Source organism: Pelodiscus sinensis, chromosome 9, assembly GCF_052426305.1.
Source record: "Pelodiscus sinensis isolate ZL-2025 chromosome 9, ASM5242630v1, whole genome shotgun sequence".
Classification (NCBI taxonomy): Eukaryota; Metazoa; Chordata; order Testudines; family Trionychidae; genus Pelodiscus; species Pelodiscus sinensis.
Window position 1 is genome coordinate 33027574 of NC_143060.1, and position 21228 is coordinate 33048801.

At 40.0% G+C, this 21228-nt stretch overlaps 1 protein-coding gene across 2 annotated transcripts in view; it reads left to right on the top strand.

The window, feature by feature from the left end:
- Positions 1 to 19298, top strand: part of SH3GLB1 (SH3 domain containing GRB2 like, endophilin B1) — a 34502-nt gene extending 15204 nt beyond the window's left edge. The window contains exons 4-11 of one of the 2 annotated variants that reach the window (XM_089780494.1): positions 899 to 1032; positions 1424 to 1516; positions 4783 to 4821; positions 6977 to 7000; positions 11352 to 11441; positions 12015 to 12115; positions 13706 to 13937; positions 18822 to 19298. In XM_089780494.1, the coding sequence (XP_089636620.1) occupies positions 899 to 1032; positions 1424 to 1516; positions 4783 to 4821; positions 6977 to 7000; positions 11352 to 11441; positions 12015 to 12115; positions 13706 to 13937; positions 18822 to 18929 (821 nt within the window). In that variant the 3' untranslated portion in view covers positions 18930 to 19298. The remainder of the gene's footprint in view (positions 1 to 898; positions 1033 to 1423; positions 1517 to 4782; positions 4822 to 6976; positions 7001 to 11351; positions 11442 to 12014; positions 12116 to 13705; positions 13938 to 18821) is intronic. The other variant, XM_075936407.2, reaches the window with a different exon arrangement.
- Positions 19299 to 21228: the final 1930 nt, after the last annotated feature.

The following is a 21228-nucleotide window of genomic DNA, read 5'->3' on the forward strand; positions in this document are numbered from 1 at the left end:
AATCAGGCTAGAGATGATGAGGTGGATCCAGTCAGGGAGGATGAGGCCCACTTATAGAAGTTAAGTCTATAAGGTGCCACAGGACTCCTCACCGCTTTTGCAGTTTCAGACTAACACGGCTACTTCTCTGATAGTTAAAGTATGCAGCCATTGCAATTTGCTATAATGCTCCTAATTCATTCTAAGATGCAAAAATAAGTTTTGCAGTTGGCTTTCAAATGGTGCTATTGCATAGCACTTAATATTTGAGCAAGAGAGATTTTGGTGGGAAACTTAAGTGCATACAAAACAAACTTTTTGATAAGGTCCTCAATCACTTTCCTCTTTCAGTTAATTCAGAATTCTACGAACAATAAAATGTGTGATCATTGGAAGCATGTCGTCATGGTATCTATCTGAAGTTGTTTTCATAATACTGGCTTGGGATCTGTTTTTACTAACATTTTTGTATTGAAGTACAAATCTTCCCCTTGTCTTCAAAAGTGGACTTGCAGAGTTTACATTAAATGCAAAAAGCATCCTCAATGTTTGACATTTCTTTATTTAGCAGAAGCTCAGATGGTGAATCTAAATGTCAGAAGTGGGAAAAAATGCTTCTTGGTTAATACTAACAATTCAGACTTAGCAAATGTGAAATGGAGTTACCATATGTAGTACCACTACCACAGTGCTGTAATCATTCAAATAGGTTAAGATCTAATAATGAACATTAGCGCCTTCAGACCTTCCAGTTAAAGTGACTCCTTAAAACAGCCTTGCTTCTAACTTCTTTTAAAAGCTATTTGTTTAGCAAATGCTACATTTTTGAAAATGTTGGCCTAAACTGTTCTGCTTGTAGAAATTTGTGTAGCCACTTACAGAAATCACTATTTAACAACCATCTCTTTTCCTTTTGCAGGAAATGCACTAATTAAATGTGGAGAAACACAAAAGCGAATTGGAACAGCAGATAGAGAACTTATTCAAACATCTGCTATAAACTTCCTGACTCCTCTAAGAAATTTTATAGAAGGAGATTATAAAACAATTACTGTAAGTTGACAAATGTACTTTAAACACTTGAAGATAGTTGTGAACATAAATATTTAAGTAAAGGGATAGATTAATCTGAGTTTTCTGTAAACTTGTAATAAGGAGAAAGTAGTTGAAACTTAACTTTTATCCTAAGCAATTCCTGTCTCTTACCCTCCACATGCACACATTGTCTCAAAAGTCTGGTTGAAGAAAATCTTGTTTCTGCCACTTTTAGTAAGTGTGGCCTATCTTGGTTAGGAGTTAAAAAAAAAAATTCTGTGCCTAACTAGGCCTGTGGTTTCAGATGTAGAAGTCTGCTTGTATGCAGTACGCTAACGAGTGATCTTTATGTAGTACAGAGCATCAACACGATCCTATAAACTAAGTGACATTTCTCCTAAACTTCCAGAAGGAACGCAAACTATTGCAAAATAAAAGACTAGACTTGGATGCAGCAAAAACCAGACTGAAGAAGGCAAAAGTTGCAGAAGCTAGAGCTGCAGTAAGTATAATATTCTTTTCATTTAAAAAAAAAGTTCACCCTAATTTTCCACATTTGGGTCTCAGAAATATTTGCTGAAGTAATATTAATGTCTGGCTTTTAGGAGAATTACAGTTTACATAGTACCTGAATTATGATGATTATGTCCAATTGAATAAGTAATGACTACATGGAACTGAAGAGAAAACTTCTTGACTTGTTTACATTTTATACTGTTGTTGTTAGTTTGTGTGTGTGTGTGAGAAATATTCTAGTATTCTATGAACTGGAAGAGACCTCGAGATAATTAAGTCTAGTCCCCTGCCCTCATGGCTCTCCCAGATAGGTCTATCCAACCTGTTCTTAAATATCTCCAATGATGATCAGTAATCTCCCTAGGCAATTTATTCCAGTGTTTAGCCACTCTGACAAGAAGTTTTTCCTAATGCCCAACCTAAACCTCCCTTGCTTCTTGTCCTATAATCCGAGGCCAAGGAGAACAATTTTTCTCCCCCCTCCTCCTTGTAACACCCTTTTAGGTACTTGAAAACTGCTATCATGTCCCCTCTGTCCTCTTTCCAAAACTAAACAAACCCAATTCTTTCAATCTTCCCTCATAGCTCATGTTTTCTAGGCCTTGAATCATTTTTGTTGCTCTTCTCTGGACCTTTTCCAATTTCTCCACCTCTTTCTTGAAATGTGGTACCTAGAACTGGATGCAATACTCCAACTGAGGCCTAATCAGTGCAGAGTAGAGCAGAAGAATGACTTCTCCAGTCTTGTTCACAACACACCTGTTAATGCATCCTAGAATCATGTTTGCAGTGTCACACTGACTCATATTTAGCTTGTGGTCCACTATGACCCCTAGGTCTCTTTCTGCGGTATTCCTTCCTAGGCAGTCTCTTCCCATTTTTTGTGTGTGGAAACTGATTGTTCTTTAAGTGGGGTACTTTACATTTGTCCTTATTAAACTTTATCCTATTTACCTCAGATCATTTCTCTAGTTTGTCCAGATCATTTTGAATTATGACCCTATTCTCCAAAACAGTTGCAACCCCTCCCAGCTTGGTATCATCTGCAAAATTAATAATCATATTCTCTATGCCATCTAAATTATTGAAGATATTGAACAGAACTGGTCCCAAAACAGACCCCTGCGGACCTCCACTTGTTATGCTGTTCGATTAATGGTTATGGTTATGAACCATTAACCAATTCTCAGAGAATAGTTATTATCCAGCCAGTTATGCACCCATCTTATAGTAGCCCCATTGATGTTATATTTCCCAAGTTTATTGATCAGGTCATGCGAGAACCATATGAAATGCTTTACTAAAGTCTAGGTATTCCACATCCACCATTTTTCCTCTATCTACAATGCTTGTTATCTTATTAAAGAAAGCTATCAGGTTGGTTTGACATGACTTGTTCTTTACAAATCCGTGCTGGCTTTTACTTATCACCTTATTCTCTTCCAGATGTTTGCAAATGAATTCCTTAATTACTTGCTCCATTATCTTCCCTGGCATAGAATTTAAATTGCCTGATCTGTAGTTTCCTAGGTTATTTTTCTTTTTATAGATGGGCACTATATTTGCCCTTTTCCAGTCTTCTGATGTATTTCCCGACTTACATGACTTTTCAAAGATGATAGCTAAGGGCTCGGATACCTCCTTTATCAGCTCTCTGAATCATCAGGTCCTGGTGATGTGAAAATATCTAACTTTTTTCTAAATAAGCTTTAACTTTTTTATTTTATCTTCTAAACCTACCCCATTTCTACTAGTAGTAACTGTGTTAGGCATCCTATCACCTTCCATCTTCTTGACACAAACGCAAACAAAAGTCATTAAGCACCTCTGCCATTTCCAAGTTTCCTTTTATTGTTTCTTCCTCTTCACTGAGCAGTGGGCCTTCCCTGTCCTTGGTCTTCCTCCTGCTTCTATTGTAGAATCTCTTCTTGTTACCCTTTGTGTCTAGCTAGTGAGCTTGTTTTGTGCCTTCGCTTTTCTAATCTTGCCTATGCATACTTGCACTGTTTGCTTATATTCATCCTTTGTAATTTGACCTAGTTTCCACTTTTTATATGACCCTGTTCTGATTTTTAGCTCATGTAAGATCTCTTGGTTAAGTCAAGGTGGTCTCTTATCATACTTTCTGTTTTTCCTACGCAGTGGTATAATTTGCTTTTGGGCCCTTTAATAATGTGCTGTTGAAAAATTGCCAACTCTCTTCAGTTATTTTTCCTCTTAGTCTTGCTTCGCATGGGACCTACCAGTTCTGCCTTGCCCCCTTATCTCTGCTATTATAGCCCATGCTCCCTCCCATTTTTGACCCATCTTAGAGGTCTCCATGTTTTACACTTACCTGTGGGCTTTGGCCACCTGTCCCCATCACACCTAGTTTAAAGCTCTCCTCACAAGGTTAGCTAGTGTGTGTCCAAATACTCTCTTCTCTTGCCTCGAAAGGTGACCCTCATCCCTGCTAGCAGTCCTTCTTCCAGGAACAGCATCCTGTGGTCAAGGAAGCCAAAACCCTCCTGGTGACACCATCTTTGTAACCAGGCATTCACCTCCAGGATGTACCTGTCTTTGTTTAGGCCCGTACTTTTTTCAAGAAGGACTGAAAAGAATACCATCTGTGTGCCACACTCCTTTCCCCCATAGTCCCAGAGACCTGTAGTCATATTAGGCATAGCAAATTTTTATGCTGCTACTTTTCTAACCTACATGAGTGAACCTTTGTCACAACGACTATTTTTTTGTTTTGTTTTTGTTGTTTTGGTTTTTTTACAAGTTTAATCAATAATATTTCAAAATGTGGAGGAACTCTTCCACATAGTAATCTTTAAGGTAGGGTGTGCCAAGCATTAAGAATTGCTGTGTGGTTTTTTTTTTTTTTTTTTTTTTTTTTTGTTTGTTTTGTTAGAGTGGGAACACAAATAGAACAGTTGGGGTACTTGAGTCTTCTGAAGGCTTAATCTTGCCCTGTTCTAATATTTTGCTTCAATATTCTTGTTTTTTGGAATGGCTTGTTACATATTCACATGCAACTTAAATCTCCTCGGTGATGTTCTGTTATCTTTAACTGAAGTTGTTCAGAGAAGTATTTAAAATGGCTGAATAAAGCTACTTGATTAAATCAGCAACTGTTTGAGTTCACCAACTGTTTGAGTTCACCACTTGCTTTGTTCAGTGTTAGTGTCTAACTATTATGTTCTGTAACAATGTTATCCTACAGTATTAACAGTGTAACCTGGTTTTGTCTCTGTCTATGCACTAAAGCAACTAAACACGTCTCAGCCGGAAGAAAATAACATTATGGTAAATGTTTCTTACATGCTCAACTTGCTGCATGTAAAATGGCTAAAGGTTTGTTGGCCTCCTGTGTTCATACATTCTTTTACCAAGTGTTTCCTCTTGCTGTCCTATTCTAGTGGCCTTTATTGTCATATCACATATTTTGAATGGAGAACGGATTCAGTATTCTAATTTCTTAGAGTTCTTCTTTAAAAAGAGAGAGCGAGAGGTAAAAGTATTAAATAAATTAATCATGGTTCTGTATTGTTAGTTTTTCCTGGTCAGACTGTATCCAGTAATTGAAAGTGCACTTTCCTTGTTTCCACAACTCTATTGATGTTACATAGCTTAATGTAACTATTTGAAATTTTTAGAATTAAAAATGTAAGTGCAATTGTGGAAAAACACATGAAATGCATTATTTGACTTTCCCCAGGGTATTCTGTAGAGAACAGTTCCAGGGTAATTGCAACTTGTGCTGCTTTATGGTGCCCTTGAGGGCACCCTGAACCAGTCAAAAGAACTAGAGAGCATGTCATTAAAATAGTGTACACGCATGTTCAATTAACCAGGAATTACCCATCATCCAGATGGGATCCTGCTAGCTCAGTAAATGCTCAGTTTCATCCATAGTCCCTTTAGATAGATACTTTATACAGGGGTGTGTGGGTTTGTTTTTTGTTGGTTTGTTTTTGCAGAGGAGGGGATGCTCACCTTTTGAACCCAGTCTAAGCCATTCTTTATTATTGTCTCTTGTATTGGTATTCATTCCTGCCTAATTTCACATTACACACTGAAACTACCAACCCAATGAGCCAGGAACACAGCAATATACACCATTATTGATAACAGTTTATCAAAAACCTGTGTGCCTATAGCAAGCATCTGACTAGATTCCTAGACATTGTTTGATCTTGAGCAGCAGCTTCTTATTGAATCTTAGAAGTTTCTTGCTGTCAGGTCTCTCATCCATCACAAATGGAATAACTTTGAAACTTAATATTTTAGAAACTATTTCTTGCCTCTATCAAATTAATTGAACCAACAATAATAATTTTAAGATACTTTTTGCAAAGACTTGCTGATTCTTTCTCAGCCTTGACTATATCCTGTTTTGAGGCCAAAATATTAGCATACTAGTCCAAATTACTTCCTTCACGCACAATATTTTATGATTGTTCCTCTTTCTGGTGTCATTCTCTGAATGTGTACAGCACCTGGTAATACAATATTGATTTTCAGTGGGGTCTGGAATACCAGTGAACACTTCAGTGTTCAAGGCTCCATTGATGTACAGATAGTGAATTATTAAACTAAAGAATCTTACCTCTAGTTATAGAACTACTGAAGTCTTGACTCAAATTGTATGAGTCTTAACCAGAACTTTGACAGGATCAGGCTGGCTTTCCAAAAAACTTGTAATTTCAACATCACAAATGAAAATAAAGCTGTGCTGATGAAGACTACTGATGTAGCTATGTTACAGTTAATATTAACTGAGTGTTGAGATGTCGCTAGCATTTTTAATAAATTATTTACTGAAATTGTCCAAGTTATTGCAATTTCCTGTGGTAGCAACCAATAATGGAATTATGATGGCAAGAGAAATCACTTGTCTCAATTTCAGTTTTATATTTAACATAGGTTGTCTAGTTGGTTGTCATTAAGAGTGAGCATATCTTTCAGCTAATCAATATTTCAATCTTGATGGCTCTTTAAAACATCTAACAATCATTTATTTATAACTTGCAATAAGTAATTTAGATTTGTATCCATTTTCAAGTAGTTAAATATTTTACATTGTAAGATTCATGTTTTATGGACAAGTATCACATTTTATGAAACTTGGGTTTTCATCAGTTTCGGTTCGTACAATTTCCACTTAAGTATAATAGCGCCATAGCATTACATGCTTCATGTAGGTACTATAATGCTATAGGTATGCAATTTAAGCTGGAATTCTTTGTGTTTAAATAATGTGTTACATTTTCTTGACCGAATATAGTTCATAGCGAAGACCTTCGTGTAGGTGCAATGAGTCAGTTGTCCACTCTTGGAAAAACTTCTAAAGGGGAGGAGGGGGAGGAGAAATGGGAAAATTAAAGTACATATGTATGGATTTACTGTTAGAACTGCTTTTTGCTGCTCTAAATGTCTCTTAACTCTTAATGCTGGCAAGATTTGGGCAGAGGAAGTGACAAAAGTAAGTAAACAATTCAGAGACTGCAGCACTGTGAAACAGTGATGTGTTTGCTGTTCCAGTGTAATAAAGGCTGTTCCGTGGTCTTGTAGTTAATCCATTGTTGGCAGTCATTCTGCTGTATTACGTAACTACTTAGCCCCTTACCAGTAGTGAAGTGAGGTCTATCATAAGGGTAGTGTTCAGCAATAACCTTGGAATTGGAAGAAATACTGTTGGAGTAATGCCTGCCATCATATGACTCTCTTGTGACTATGAGCCTGTAAGTAACAAGATAGTTGGGCTTCTTATAAAAGTTAAGGCAGTAGCATGGGATCTTACTACAAACAAATTTCAGTTTTCTTTTTCTGGAAGGATTGTGTGGTAGTGCTCTGAACGGCCAATTGACAGACCAACACATTCAACTGTCAGTCTTGTAGTATTGAAATATGTAACTGATGCTATAGAAGTAGCAAGCTTGAAGGAGAGTGGGGAAAAAATGAGAAACAGTGCTAGCCTTAGTCTTCTTGAGTGGGCTTGCAAATATAATGGAATGTCTATGGTGAATGCAAGACAAAACTATAAGTTGGCAAGATGATACTTTCAGACTTAACTTGACTTATTGAGGGTTCTGTGTGCCTTCTGCTGGATTTCATCAATACTGTCTCACTGGTTTCCCTTTCTTTCTGAATGGCAGAACTAAGAACCACTGTTTTTAAGGAGTCTGAGAACTGGGAGTAGAACATAGCATGATTCAGCAATGAGCTCTCCTGTCTCGTACTACAGATGGAACCTCTCCAATCCGGCACCCTCTGGTCCAATAACATCTGTAGTCATGATTTTAGTTAGCCGGATGTTCACTTACCATGGGTGTGGCCAAGTTTCCTGCAGTTGCATGAAGTTTAACAGTCACAAGTCTTGACTCTGTGTTCTGTGCTGCTGTTGTTTTTTGTTCTACTGTACCCCTAAATGTCTTTCTTTCTTAGAGCCCAGTAAGTAGTGGCAGTGTTACGAATGCTGCTAAACAATATTGACTTCCTGTGGTTCAGCAAATTTGCTGGTTTTGCACTGGTCCAGTCCCAAGGGTGCTTGACTAGAGAGGTTCAGCCCATATTGAGCTACGATTATGTAGCAGGAGATTTCATTGGCTCCTTCAAGCAGTGCTCTGATGGAAACAGGAGACTACTTGTAGGCCATTGGAATGCCACTCAGGCTGCTGCCATCACATAACTAGCAGCAAAGCCATCTAGAAAGTTTTCTTGCATCCCAGAAGCCAGGTCTGGTGGATTGAGTTGCTAGAGGTTTTCCTTAGACATACAACTTTTTCAAGTGTTAATGATTGGCTTATATATTTTCAAATAGAGTTTTTAGCCTCTCTTTGGATTTACTGTTGGGTTGATAAAGTGCCTATCTATTGCTGTAGAGCTTTAAAAAAATCAAAAGTAATAAAATCAGAGACCATGCAGTCAGATCCTCCAAGCAATAGCTTATGCCTCCATCTGAAGATCCAGCAACTGGTCTAAATGCTTCCAGAGTGGTAGGCAAATTAGTCTGTAACTGAAAAAACTTAGAGACACTTCCTGCAGCACCCTCGAAACCTAATAAAAAATGTAGATAGATCAATCCTTCCCCTTAATTGAAAGTTGGAGTCTTGGATTCATGAACTGATCTCTGAATTGAACCAAAACTTGTTTTGGAAATCACTTATTACTAGAAATATGGCTCCATTGCTGCTTTTAAGACTCTAGGCCATGGTGTATAATTTACATACATAAGATTAGTTGTTCCAGTGATTAATTGCCTTCACTGTTAAAATAAAGAACAGATGTTGTTGAGATTGGTCTAGCTTCCATTTCTAATGATTGGATCTAGTTATGCCTGCTTCTGCTAGCTTTAGTCTACTGAATCTTTCTCATCTAGGTAGGCATATGTAGATGGTGATGTCACCTCTTAACTTTGTCTTGAGTAAACTTCAATAGACTGAGCTTCTTTAAGTTTCTTACTGCAAAGCCTGATTTCCAGACCTTGAATTATTCTTGTAGTTCTTCTGCACCCTTTCCAATTAACTAACTTACTTTAATGTGTGGCCTGCACGGGATGCACTGTACTCCTGGTTATCTATCAATACGCTTTTCAGCCCAGAAGGCTTACAAATCCATAGTCTGAACTAAGTTGGTGAGTAGTTGTAACATCAGGGGCCCTTCATGGCAAAACAGTCAGTCATCTGCTGCTTCCTTTTCCAATGTGAAGTTTTACTGACTAGTTGCAGGTCTACACTGGGGAACAGGGTAGCCTAGGTTTACACTTCAAGGCTTTTGCCTGAACCCTTCTCAAAAACTGAGGTTGTAAGGTTACAAGTTGCATGAGCTCAGAATGTCAGCTGTGCATGTACACAAGTTTTACTACAGGGATATAAATGTGAATACCAGCATGCTACACTTCAAACAGCAGCAGTGAAAAAGGGAATGGAGCAATGCATAAGAAGATGAGAAAACTAGAGGTCTTGGAGCATGCTACCACAGTCTCCAATTCAAGTAATGCTCTGCATATGGCAAGTAAGCTGATGCTTACAAAGTCACTTCTTCTGTCTGGTGAATTAAGAGAGCACCTGTTAAGAAGTTATACAACTGCATGTTTATTTTGGCTTTATGACCTCGGGAAGGAATCTGCTTCATTTCTCATTGAAGTGGATAATTTGCCCTCTATTCTTTCATTAAAGCATCAGCCTTGTCACAAGTTCATATCGGCATATGTTTTTTAAAAAATCTCCTGATAGCTACTGCAATTTGAAGTATCAAAAAAATTTACTATTGTAAAATGCAACTGTTAACTAGTTTTCCCATCTGTTGGGAAGCTGTGTGGAGTGGAAAAGCAAGAAATGCTACCCTTCCTTTTTTGCTTTTCAGCCTTCCCCCTCCTCTCCTCCAAAAACAAGCACAAATCCTACACCAACACGCAAATATCCTCCTATTTTCCTTGTTCTCATACAGCTTTTTCCAAATGGCAAGCCATGACTTCACTGTGGTGGCGAAGTGCTAACTTCTGAAGCAATATGTGTCAGCACTTCAAGCCTTAAGAATTTGTGGTAAACGAATCTGCTGTTTTTTTTTCTGCTGAAAGTAAAACTGTTTTGGAAGCCTTGATGGGGGCAGGGAGCAGGAGAGAAACTTCTGACAGAATAAGTTCCAGGGACCCCAGGTTGTTAATTTGGGACACTCTGCACAAAGTTAGGAAAGTTAATATAAATTAGCTTGTGTGCCAAAGTACAGGCCATCTCAGTGCTGGATACCAACTACATACTTAGTTCTCTACAGCTTCTTCACTGACTTTATTTTAAGCAATTTCAAATATGTTTGCAAAAACTTAACTCAAATATTTTAGTTCCATAATTTTTCTGTGCATATTCCTTTGAGTCAAATCTGTGTTCCCCTGGAACTATTCATAGTAGGATAAGCATAAATAGTCTCCTGTAAAATAACATGCAAGAGAAAAAGTTGTGCCGCTTTAACAGGACTTGCAAATAGTTTCCCCATTTCCCTTATTGCACCAAGCTAAAGACTGACTTCCTGACTGCTGAATTATCCAGTACAGGGGAAAGACAAAAACATTAATGGTCACATTTTAAAGCACTGAGAGAGACAGAATCTAGATCTCAGTTCTGTGTACTTCTCACCAGAAATCTCAGAACAGTGAACCTTGGCTACTGCAACTCTGATATAGTTGTATGCAATTTGGGAGGCATTGGTTGCTCAGAACAGTATGAAATCCAGAATTGTGCTAAATGAACCCCCCCTAATGTAACTAGATCATTTTTGTGTTGTAACATTGCTAATAATTGTAGGCTAACTGGCAGCATTATAATAAACCATGGATTTGAAAGATTTTAATATTTTTGTACAAATGTTACATCAAGTCTTAAATTTTGCTGTAGGTGGCCTAAATAACTTTCTAGTTTAGCACAGATGTTAAAATGTAAGTGTGGCTAAATCTAAATTTTCATTTATCAACTTAGATCTTAATTTTGAGATACCCATAGATCAATCAGATACAAAGCATGCTGACTAATGAAACACTTAACATTTTGGCAAAAGACTCTCGTATGGCTGTTTGCAGCTGTCTGGAAAAACTAAATAGCTGTAATCTATTTAGTTATTGTAGAGCATGAAAGCAAAATTGGACCCTAATCTGCAAACACCTAAACATATGTTTTACTATATACACATGAATGGTCCTGTTGAAGTCCGTGGAATCGTGTAGATGCTTACAGTTAAGTCCTTATTTGTAGGATCAGGTTCTTTATGTACTAACATCATTACAGTTTCTATGCAGTGTTTTAAACTATTGCACACATTTCTAATATTTTTATACTCTTCAGTCTGAACAGGAAGTACGAATAACTCAGAGTGAATTTGACCGCCAAGCAGAGATTACTAGACTGCTGCTGGAAGGTATCAGCAGTACACATGTGAGTATCGAAAATGAATAACTTGAGACCTTTTGAAATAACTACAGGAAGGTGTCGGGAATAATTTTGAAATGCTCCTTTTCTTTAACACCTTCAACTGTTACACTATCCATATTCATTTGAATTGCCACTTCTGAGATGTGGTTATTTTTCAGTTAACTTAACTCTGATCTCCCTAGGGGCCCAAAGGGTGGTCTGTCTTTTCTCTGAGATCCCCCACTACCACCACCAAGCTCGCTCTGTGAGACTATAAATTACAAAACTGCTGTATTCCACAATAATTCTTCAGAAATTATGTGAGAAACATCTCTCAGGCTGAAAATGTATTTTCTGCAATACTAATATCCCAGTTACCTTGTGAATCTGAATCCTGAATTTGCTTCAGGGCTGTTGCTAAGCAACCCACCCCGCCTTTTTAATGCACGTGTAGTATTCTTCATATATAGATCCCTGTCTAGGTAAATAATTTTGTATCTGTATTCACAAAAATGAGCTGCAGGATATGCACATCCTCAGATTTGCAGGGCACTATTCATATACACTAAAAATGTGAACTCTTCACTGTATTTATAGGCACATCATCTTCGCTGTCTGAATGATTTTGTTGAAGCTCAGATGACCTATTATGCACAATGTTACCAATATATGTTGGACCTTCAGAAACAACTTGGAAGGTAATAACAGCAAAAGATTTATTTTAATAGTTACAGCTTTGTGTGAGGAATTTTTTAGCGCTCGCAACTTCTGTGCTGTTGTAACAATGCTCTTAAAAAGCTGCAAACTTTTTCATGCAGATGTGTTTCAATTGGAGCAAAAGAGGGGCTTGTATGAGAGGGTAACTAAATTTGTTATAGTTGCACCAGAGGAGTAAAAATCTCAAATCTATAGATAGAGCCAGTGCTGTGAAGTAGAAAGTGAGACAAAGACTTTGCAAAATCTGAGGGATGGGGTGTGCATATGTGATCACTGCTAGTACAGATCTAGAGGATTTTAAGCTGTATATTTCTAATTAGTCTATTGTGTTGGTGATATTTCATGCTAGCATCATGTTGGATGTTTCTGGACTGGACTGTCTTGGTTTACGGATGTGCAACCTATAAATGTTTTTTAAACTATAAGCAGCATTACAACTCATTTACAATGAAGCTATTGGATTCTAAATGCAGATTTTGTATTGGGACTGTTAAAAACAAACCCAAAACATACATACCAGTCAGTTGCAAACTGACTGGTGTATTGCACACCTCTTTTGGAACCAGAAGTACACAGAGCAAGTATAGCTTGATTTTTTTTTTTAAATGTCAACTATTTTTAAAACTTAAATATTTGACAAGGTCAGACATTTTCTGTGCTTGTTTGATTTTAATTAGGGTGGTTAAAGGCTGATAGCCTATAAAAAGCAAATTGGACTTGCTTTACATATAATAGTTTTATCCTAAAGAAACTAGGCAAGTAAGAGGAACAAATTCCTGTGCATAGACATGCACAAGTGCTTTTATTTTAGCATTTAACTATTGTTGTTGCTGGAAATATGTCAATGTAGTACTGAAACTTTGCTTTAACTCTATCTCCATTGCTCTGCCAACATGCAGTCTGTGGGTTGGAAAGCCTCACCAACTGCCATATGAAACTTGCATCTCCTACTCCTGGGGGGATTCTGTAGGACTGTCCTGCAGGATTCCTGTGCTTTCCTGCAGGAAAAGGCAGGAAAGCTGTCTGGCAGGGCACTTTTTGGTGGAGGGTTGCCACACCAATAAGATGTGAGGCATGGGGAGGTGCACAGGATTGTGCCACTGCCACCAGCCCGTTTCTGCAAGTGCAGAGCTGCCCAGCTGAACGAGGCTGCCTCCACTCTGCTGCTTCTGCGCGCACATGCATCCTGAACTTATCTGGCCTCTGAGTTGTAAGGATTGGATTTCCTGTTCTTGTCAGATAGCTGGATGTTTTGTTTTGTTCAGTGATGGATTTTATCCGTTTCATAATGTATGAATAACTAGCTGTATCAGCTATAATGATTCTGCTTGTGAAATCCATGAGTCTAAGCATCCCATTTTGAGGTGTTAACAGATGCAACTGGCATGAAGAGAACTACACTTTAGACTTCAAGAAAGTAATAAGCTTTGCTGTCACAATGTGTAGTACCTCTTCCACACTTAGTAGGAAAGGTCAGAGGGGTCATAATTGGAACTCTTTCTTTAGTGATGAAAGCTTGCTTTCATGTGTGTTGAAATAATTCATTCACTGGTCCTCTTATTTTTCAACAGCTTTCCATCTACCTTCCTCTCTAACAATAATCAGTCTTCTTCAACCCCTGTGCCAAGTGTTTCTGCTTCCTCAGTCTTGGCTTCTGCCTCTGCTTCGTTGCCTTCAGTAAGCAATTCAGTAGTTACTTCAGGCTTCAGTGAACTGAAGTCATCAAGTGGCAGCACGAAAGCCAGAGTTCTTTATGATTATGATGCTGCAAACAGCAGTGAACTATCACTACTTGCAGATGAGGTAAGAGATTTTTTTTTTTGTATTGTAAATAGCATAGTGATTTAAAACTTAGAATACTCCTGTCTAACAAGTTTAAATATCTTAAGTGCTAGTTTAGGAAACTTTGTGTTCAGCATTGGAAATAATGACTTCAGTATTCTGGAGTGATGACTAAAAACCAAATACAGTAACTTTCAACCGTTTCTAAACTACTGTACCCCTTTCAGGAGTCTGATTTGTCTTGTTTGTCTTGCTTAAACTACTTGCGTATCAAAAACTACTTGCTTATAAAATCAGACAAAGACAAGTGTCACAACAAACACTACTAGTGACAGAGTACTGACTCTCATTTTTACCATATAATTTTAAAAATAAATAAATTTTGAATAGTCACTGAAATTAAAATACAATATTTATAGTATGCCAAGCAGTATAAACAAATTATTTCATGTGAAATTTTACCTTATGCTGACTTTTTCTAGTGCTTTTTATATAGCCTGTTATAAAACTAGGCAAATATCTAGAAGAGTTGATATACCGTACCCTTGGTTGTGAATCATTGACCAAATGTATCAGAATTTCACTGTCATTTTCTGCAAGTCACTGAAGTGTCTTATACTTGCATAGTCTAATGTCATAAAATGGGGATTACACTTGGGCTGTGTCTACATTGGCATCCCTTTCCGGAAAAGGGATGCTAATGAGACCAGTCGGAATTGCAAATGCCGCGGGGAATTTAAATATCCCACGCGGCATTTGCATGAACATGGCTGCCGCTTTTTTCTGGCTCGGGGTTTTGCCGGAGAGAAGCGCCAGTCTAGACGGGATCTTGCGGAAAATAAGACCTTTTCCGGAAGATCCCTTATTCCTACGGGATCTTCCGGAAAAGGGCTTATTTTCCGCAAGATCCCGTCTAGACTGGCGCTTCTCTCCGGCAAAACCCCGAGCCGGAAAAAAGCGGCAGCCATGTTCATGCAAATTCCGCGTGGGATATTTAAATCCCCCGCGGCATTTGCAATTCCGAGTGGTCTCATTAGCATCCCTTTTCTGGAAAGGGGTGCCAGTGTAGAGAGAGCCTTGCTGTGCTTGCCTCAAGTTATTTTATGAGTTAAGCAGTTCAGGTTGAGTTCTGCCACCCCTTTTCATGTTGGAAAGTATTTCTCACCATTAGCACCCATTGATGTTACTATCGTAATGGCTGAATCATTACATTCTACTTAGGTTATGTTCTGGGATGAGTGCACAAGCACAAACTTGATTTCAGTGGAGAAGTTGGAATAAAGTGGCACAGTTGATACAGGCACTAAATTAGGCATAACTAACTAGGTACACGAAGGATAACAAGAAAGCATTTTACAAATACGTGGGAAGCAAGTGGAAGATGAGGCACAGGATAGGCTTATTATTCTGTGAGGAGGGAAAGACAATAACAGAAAACACTGAAGTGCCAAGTGCCTCTTTTTAATCCACACCAAAAAAGTTAGCAGTCATGAGTAGGAATGTAAAAGGTTAACTGGTAGGGTTTGGAGCAGCTCCTGGCCGGCCCTGCTCCTGGGAAGGTGGCTTCGCTATGGACACTGCAGGATAAAGCATAGATAAATGCAGTATAAGCTTACATGGCACATGTAACCGCTATGATTTTTTGCCGTTACACACTTGCATTTTTAAACACACTTTTACATTCCTAGTCATCAGATAGATAAAAGCCATCCATACAAATGAGACTGGATATGAGATGAAATAGAAACTGTTAAAAATTACTTGGGTCTTGTCTACAGTATGGACCTATATCAGTAGAACTACATCACTTAGGGGTGTGAAAAATCCACACCCGTGAATAATAGAACATAAGAATGGCCCTACTGGTCAGACCAAAAGTCCATCCAGCCCAATATCCTGTCTGCTGACAGTGGCCAATGCCAGATGCCCCAGAGGGAGTGAACTGAACAGGTAATGGTCAAGTGATCTCTCTCCTGCCAGCCATCTCCACCCTATGACAAACAGACTAGGGAACCATTCCTTACCCATCCTGGCTAATATCCATTAATGGATTTAACCTCCATGAATTTATCTAGTTCTCTTTTAAACCCTGTTATAGTGTAGCTTTTACAACCTCCTCAGGCAAGGAGTTCCACAGGTTGAAGAACTTCCTTTTATTTGTTTTAAATCTGCTGCCCATTAATTTTCATTTGGTGGCCCCTAGTTCTTATATTATGGGAACAAATAAATAACTTTTCCTTATTCGCTTTCTCCGCACCACTCATGATTTTATATATCTCTATTATATCCCCCCTTAGTCTCCTCTTTTTCCAAGCTGAAAAGACCTAGTCTCTTTAATCTCTCCTCGTATGGGACCCGTTCCAAACCCCTAATCATTTTAGTTGCCCTTGTTTGAACCTTTTCTAATGCCAGTATATCTTTTTTGAGATGAGGAGACCACATCGGTACGCAGTATTCAAGTTATGCTCATGTAAACACTCCTTTTCCTTTCTTCCTCCTCCTCCTTCCATATGAACAGTGCTATGTCTGCAGGAGAGAGCCTCCTTTTAGGGAGGTGGGAAAACTGATAGAGAGCTCTGTCTTCTTGACTTAGTGTTGTAATTAAAGAGCACAGCAGCATTTTAAGCCTAGACATGCCTTTGGGCAAGTTAGAGGTTTTCATGTCAGCAGGACCTCATGAAATGTATCCTAAAATACTTAAAGAAATAGTTGAAGAGATCTCTGAGCCATTAGCTATTACCTTTTAAGAACTTGTGAAGGATGAGAGAGATCTCAGAGGACTGAAATAGGGCAAAATCTATATATTAAAAAGGGAATAAGCACAAATCAGGGAATTGCAGACAAGTCTGATAATGGAGCAAATCAAACAATTTGTAAGGAAGGTGATAAGTAACTGTCAACAGGGATTTGTCAAGAACCAATGTTAAATCATTGTAATATCCTTTTGACAGGTTAATAAGTCTTGTGGCTAGGGGGGAAGTAGCTGTCATTCACTTCAGTAAAGCTTTTGATACTCTCTCTCCACCATTTTATAAGAGAAATACAGCAGATTAATGTAGGCTATAAGTAGGTGCACAACTAGCTGGAAAACCATACTCAGAATAGTTATCTATGGCTCACAAGCTGGGGGTATGTCTACACTATTAAGCTAATTCGAATTAACGCATCCAGACTAAAAAACTAGTTCAAATTAGCATTTTGCTAATTCGAACTAGCATGTCCACACAGAGTGGACCCTGAACCGGGGTTAAAGATGGCCGGAAGCAGTGCCGGCAGGGCATCAGAGAAGGACTTAGAGCGTGGAGCTGCTGCCTCAGGCTAGCTGAGGGCTGTGCTTAAAGGGACCCGACCCCCACCCCGGACAGACAGTTCTCAGGGGTGCCCCGCTTGCAAAGCAGTCCTGGCTTGGAGTGCCCTGAGTGCCCACACTGGGAACATCACAGCACTCGGCCATCAGACCGGCTGCACTTGCCGCAGGCTGCCATCTGGGGAGAGGGGGCAATTGGGGGGCTGCAGGAGAGCTTCCACCCCCAGAAGCCCACAGAGCCAGCCCAGTCCTCCCCATCGGGGGCTCGTACCCCATTACTCCCTCACCTCCTTCCACTTACCATTCCCTAGCCCCCCTTCCTGATGTATAAAATAAAGAAAACGTGTGGTCAAAAATAGAATCTCTCTTTATTGAACAAAACTCGGGGAGACTGGGAAAAGGAGGTGGGAGAGGGGAAGAGAGAGGATGGGAGAGGGGAGGGCAACTAAAATGATCAGAAGTTTGGAACAGGTTCCATATGAAGAGAGGCTAAAGAGACTGGGAATTCTCAGTTTAGAAAAGAGGAGACTGAGGGGGGGAATAGGATAGAGGTCTATAAAAGCATGAATGGGGTGGAGAGGGTGCATAAAGAAAAGTTCTTCATTAGTTCTCATAATAGAAGGACTAGAGGACACCAAAGGAAAGGAATGGGTAGCAGGCTTCAAACTAGTAAGAGAAAGTTGTTCTTCACAAAGCAAAGAGTCAACCTGTGGTACTCGTTGCTGCAGGAGGCTGTGAAGGCTAGAACTAGAACAGAGTTTAGAGAGAAGTGAGATAAAGTGATGGAGGTTGGGTCCATGGAGTGGTATTAGCCAGAGGGTAGGAATGGTGTCCCTGCCCAAGGTTTGTGGAAGGCTGGAGAGGGATGGCACAAGACAAATGGCTTGGTCACTGTCTTCGGTCCATCCCCTCCAGGGTCCCTAGGGTCAGCTGCATGCAACATTTCAAAGCTTCAGCATCACATGGATCTGGCCCCAGGCTCCATGCAGCACTGCTGCTTTGAAGCATCTCTTTCTTCTTCTGCCTCCATTGCTGCCTTTTTCTGATAGAGGCAGCAAAGGCAAGGGGGAAGCGACTAGCTGACTAGCATGTCGATTAGCCAATAAACATTTACTTATCGGATAGTCGACTAGTCATTCACATTCCTAATAAATAATAGTTCTCTCTTGGTGCATGAGATTGAACTAGATAAAATACAGAGGACTCTTTTAGTTCTACATTTCACTGATTGCAGGTACTTGAAGTTGCCAAGAAACTGCTGTACTTTAGATTGCCTGTCAGTGCAGTATTAGGGGAAAATGCGGTGTAGAGGATTTGTGTATAAAGTCAACATGCATAAAAGCAATAACACAGTAAATGTTTCACCTAAATACCAAAAGGGACTTTCTGACTCAGGCCTTTGTCAAACTCTGTCCTACTGATGATGAGAAATGGTTTTTATAAATATTTGCTTAGTGATCTGTGGTAGTTCATGTTAATTATCCACATAGCTAATATCAGAATTCTGAGCCCTTGGAAATAGCTTGAAAATAGGTTTTGTTTATTGCCACAAATATTTATTCTAAGTCAAATGTTAATGGTGTGTGTTTTGTTTTTAGGTAATAACAGTATACAGTATCCCTGGCATGGATTCAGACTGGCTGATGGGTGAAAGGGGAAATCAGAAGGGCAAAGTGCCTATTACTTACTTACAATTGCTAAACTAAATGGCTGGCCTGAATAAAGACTGCCAGTTATGGTGATACCCTATTTATATACAATTAACTTTATATAAAGCAGGTTTAAGTGTCTTCCATGTTGTTGTCCTAAGGGGTAAGAATACCAGTCATCAGACACAGCTCTTCTGTCAGTATTGTTCCATAGTAAATATTCTGTTCAGATTTAATTTGTTTAAAGCTTTTATTTCATGTGCCAAGAATGTTTCCTACAGAATTATTTCTACTGAAATTTTCACTAATACCAAGCTTCTACTTTTTGAGTAATCTAGATCGAAAGCAGGAGGCACTGTTTTCTACTGAATTTTTCATTAATGGCAAGCTTCTTTCCGCACATAAAATAAATTTATTGTGAACTGATCCATCTGACTCCAATTATTTTTCTCAGCATAGTGAGTAGCCAAAAAAAAGTGTTAACACTTCAAAAATAAAACTAGGGATGTCAGTGTGTAGTCAACTATGTGATTAACCCTGTGGTCACCAACCAGTCGATTGCGATCAACTGGTTGATTGCAGGGGCACAGCCAGTCAATTGTGAGGTGTTCCTAGCCCACGCTTGCTGCCCTTACCCCTTAATGAGGAGCCTGTGCTGGCACTACAGCCTCCCATGAAAATGGAGCTAAGTGCAGCTTCTTGCGGCGTGGGGGGGGGGAGTCCCATGGCTGCATACCAGATCTAGTGTCTCAGGAAACATGTGCACTGCTCCTCTGCCGCAGGAGGGCAGGCAGGCAGCACTGGGAAGGAAGGGAAGACAAGAAAGCACATGCTCCTTCTCTGCCCACAACCACGCACTTGCTTTCTTGTCTTCCCTTCCTTCCCCATGCTCTTGGGAGGCAAGGCGGGGGGGGTGGTAAGATGGCCATGTAGAATCTGGAGTGTCTTGATTTTTAAAGTTGCTGTCCGTGAGCTTTGTCCAGCGCTACCCGCAGATCCTGCCGCAGAGATCCTCGTCCCTGGAGACCCCCAGGTACCAGCCAAGCACCCTGGCCCCTGGTCAGACATCCCCCGCTCCCCAGCACCCTGGCCAGACACCTATCCCAGCTTGCTCCTGTACCCCACTTTCCACCCAGTCTGCACCCCTTATCCCTATTCCACTCACTGGCACCCTGTCCCATGCACTGGATTCCTCATTTTTGGCCCAACCTCAGAGTGTAGAGGGGCCCACAAAATCCACTAATCCTGGAAGCCCAGAAGAGTTAATTTGGCCTGAGGCCTTAAACCTCAGTCCTATCTCACTTGTGTGGTTCCCGACTGATATTTCTGTGGAATAATGCCCCTGACCCAAAACAGGTTTCTCGCCCCTCCCATAAATAAAGACAATGCTGAAACGTTTTGTGGTGAACCCCCTGCCCTGAGCCTCTCACATCCCCAAACTCCTGAACCGCCACATCCCCAGTCTTGTGCCACAGCACTCCTGCACCATCCACACACTGTAAATCTGTGTCCTAAGCCCATCATACTCCCTGCCCTGAGCCCCTCATACAACCCAAACTCTCTCGTACCCGCATGTCCACAAGCGTGTGGCTTGCTCAGCACCCCAACCCTTCACTTGATCCTAACACTTTCCAGCCTAGAGCCCCCTCCATGAGCCAGCAGCCCCTTCTCCACCTCCTCTTGCATACAAATTCCCTCACAGGGCTTGCACCTCTCACCCCTTCCCACACCCAAATCCCTCATTCCCACTCCAGAGCCTGCACCTCCTGCCTCAACCTAGTGAGAGCGAGTAAGGGCTGGAGACAGCAAATGATGGAAAGGGTGGGGCTTCAGAGAAGGGGTGGGGTTTTGGGGAAGGGATGAGGGTAGATCTCGGCTTGCCCTGACATTTAAAAAATGATCTTGGTGTAAAAGGGTTGGAGGCCACCAAAGCCTAGGTCAGTGTCAATTTCTGCTATCTATTTTAATTCTCTGATGCAACAAACAGATGTTGCTTCAGATGTGCTTTTCAGTTTGTCACTTGTAGGCAAAGGTGGACAATTTACTCCTGCATTTTGTTGATTAATATAATCAAAAGACTTAACTGAATTTTTAGTAACTTGTGCCAGTTGCATCTTACTGAGGGGCACCAACATAATGGTCCCACTGAGCCGCTTGGTTCTTGAAAAGGATAATGGCGCTCTGATGAATCCTCATTTATTAAATAATGAAAGGAAATAATGTTTGGAGATCATCAAAACTAACTCTTAACAATGTATATATCGAGGAAACCCAGAACTTGTTGAAACATGCTAGAGTTCTGAGGGCCTAAGGATTGCAATGGGCTAGGATAAATAATCAAACAGTTGAACTTGCT